Source organism: Arachis ipaensis, chromosome B5 (assembly GCF_059453495.1).
Source record: "Arachis ipaensis isolate K30076 ecotype BB chromosome B5, ASM5945349v1, whole genome shotgun sequence".
NCBI classification, from domain to species: domain Eukaryota; kingdom Viridiplantae; phylum Streptophyta; class Magnoliopsida; order Fabales; family Fabaceae; genus Arachis; species Arachis ipaensis.
In genome coordinates this window covers 154,078,095-154,079,840 of record NC_142440.1, presented here as the reverse complement: position 1 = coordinate 154,079,840, position 1,746 = coordinate 154,078,095, and the positions used below count along the sequence as shown (strand labels likewise).

General features: G+C 37.6%; 1 protein-coding gene across 1 annotated transcript; it reads left to right on the top strand.

The window, feature by feature from the left end:
• Positions 1 to 738: 738 nt before the first annotated feature.
• On the top strand, positions 739 to 1,746 carry LOC148566285 (uncharacterized). Its single transcript, XM_088487491.1, has one exon. It carries the CDS (start codon positions 739 to 741, stop codon positions 1,744 to 1,746), a length of 1,008 nt encoding a protein of 335 aa, XP_088343617.1.

The following is a 1,746-nucleotide window of genomic DNA, read 5'->3' as shown; positions in this document are numbered from 1 at the left end:
TTGATTTGTTTCTTTCAACCTTTCTTTCATTATAGCACTAGACAGTAGTTGAGACTATTTGACGATGATTCTTTCCATTATTAGAGGGTAGTTGTTGTTGTGTGATTAAAATTTGAAATTATTTAACAGAGAACAAGAAGAGAGAATTCATAATTGAAGTGGAGGCCATAGGTCATGTTAGACATAAACATCTTGTGTGCCTGCTGGGAGGAAATTAACAGGTACTTATTTTTAGCAAAGCAAATCATCTTTAGTATTTGTTTCAATGTTTAAGCTATTAATGGATGAATATGTGAATAATGGTAACTTAGAGTAATAAATGCATGTTGCTATTGGACAAAAAACAATTACCTGGAAGGTCCGCATGCTCGATAATTACTTGGTAAATTTAACTTTCTACTTTAAAATATTGACCTTGGTAATTGCTAACACATTTCTATTTTTATTTTTAAATTCTTTGTCTCTAAATAATTTTGATTGCAATCCGATATGTTACTTACTTATATGAAACAATTAAATTAAAAGTTATTTAACAGGATATAAGTCTAGCAATATATTGATTGAATCCGAGTTTAATGACGAGTTTAATTACCGCGCCCGATACTAATTATTCACATTGCCGCAGCCACTAAAATTAAAAGCTTACAGCTTCAAGTAATAGTATCTTCCTCCTCTGGTTTTAAAATATCTATCTACCTTAAACCATTCAAAGTTCTATATATATATATATATCCGTGGATGATCGAAGGAAATTATGTGGCTGTGAAGCCTTGGGATCAAGAGTTTAGATCAAGTGAAAACTGTTTTGGAGCAACTTTAGTGTGGATTAGAATTTCCGGATTACCAATTTGGTGCTACCAAGAAGATGCAATGCTCCGTGTTGCGGCTGCAGTTGGCATTCCCGTTAAGGTTGATTTGGCAACAAAATTAGCTGAAAGAGGACGATATGCTCGAGCCTGTGTTCATATAGATTTAGGATTGCCAGTGACTAAGAAGATTCTTGTTGAAGGTGTTGAATATGAGGTTGAATATGAAAGTCTTCACCTTATTTGTGGCTCCTGTCTCAAGTTTGGTCATGATATGAAGGTGTGCAAGACTGACAGCAATGCAGGAGGAGGAACTAATGCCAAGGTGATCAGCGATGTAGCAAAGCAGCCAGAAAACTCAAATTCAAAAAATCCAGTACATGTGGAAAAGGAAAGTTTTCATTTTGGCAAGAATCTTGGAGATGAGACTGTAAATGTTACTGTTCCAGATTTGGTGGAAAGTGATTTGCATGCTGTTCATGTAGACCATGCACAACATGAGGATTTGGAAGGTTGGACTCAAGTGATTAGGAAAGGAAAGTATAAAATGGGTCAAAAGCCTTCTCTTAGCACCCATCAGGTCCAACCAAAAGTAAAGAAGACTCCTAACAAGGCTACCAATACTTGGACAAGGCCTAATCACCAACGTACAACACATACAACTGGATCCAAAGTAAAATTAAGCAGGGGCATCAATATTGGAAAACCGGTTAGTATGGCTTCTTCGGGGACCCGGCACAATGTTCATCATCAGCAGCAAGGTGAGACAACAAATGGCACTGTGCGAAAGCGTCCTCGCCCAAACTCTTTGCAGAATTCACCAGTAGATAAGGATGGAGCATCGACGGCGGGTATGGTGCAAGTTTCGACGGAGAAAATTGGGCTGCAACTTGAGGGTCCATTAAAGGCAGGATCGTCAAAGACAGGGACATCATGTTGA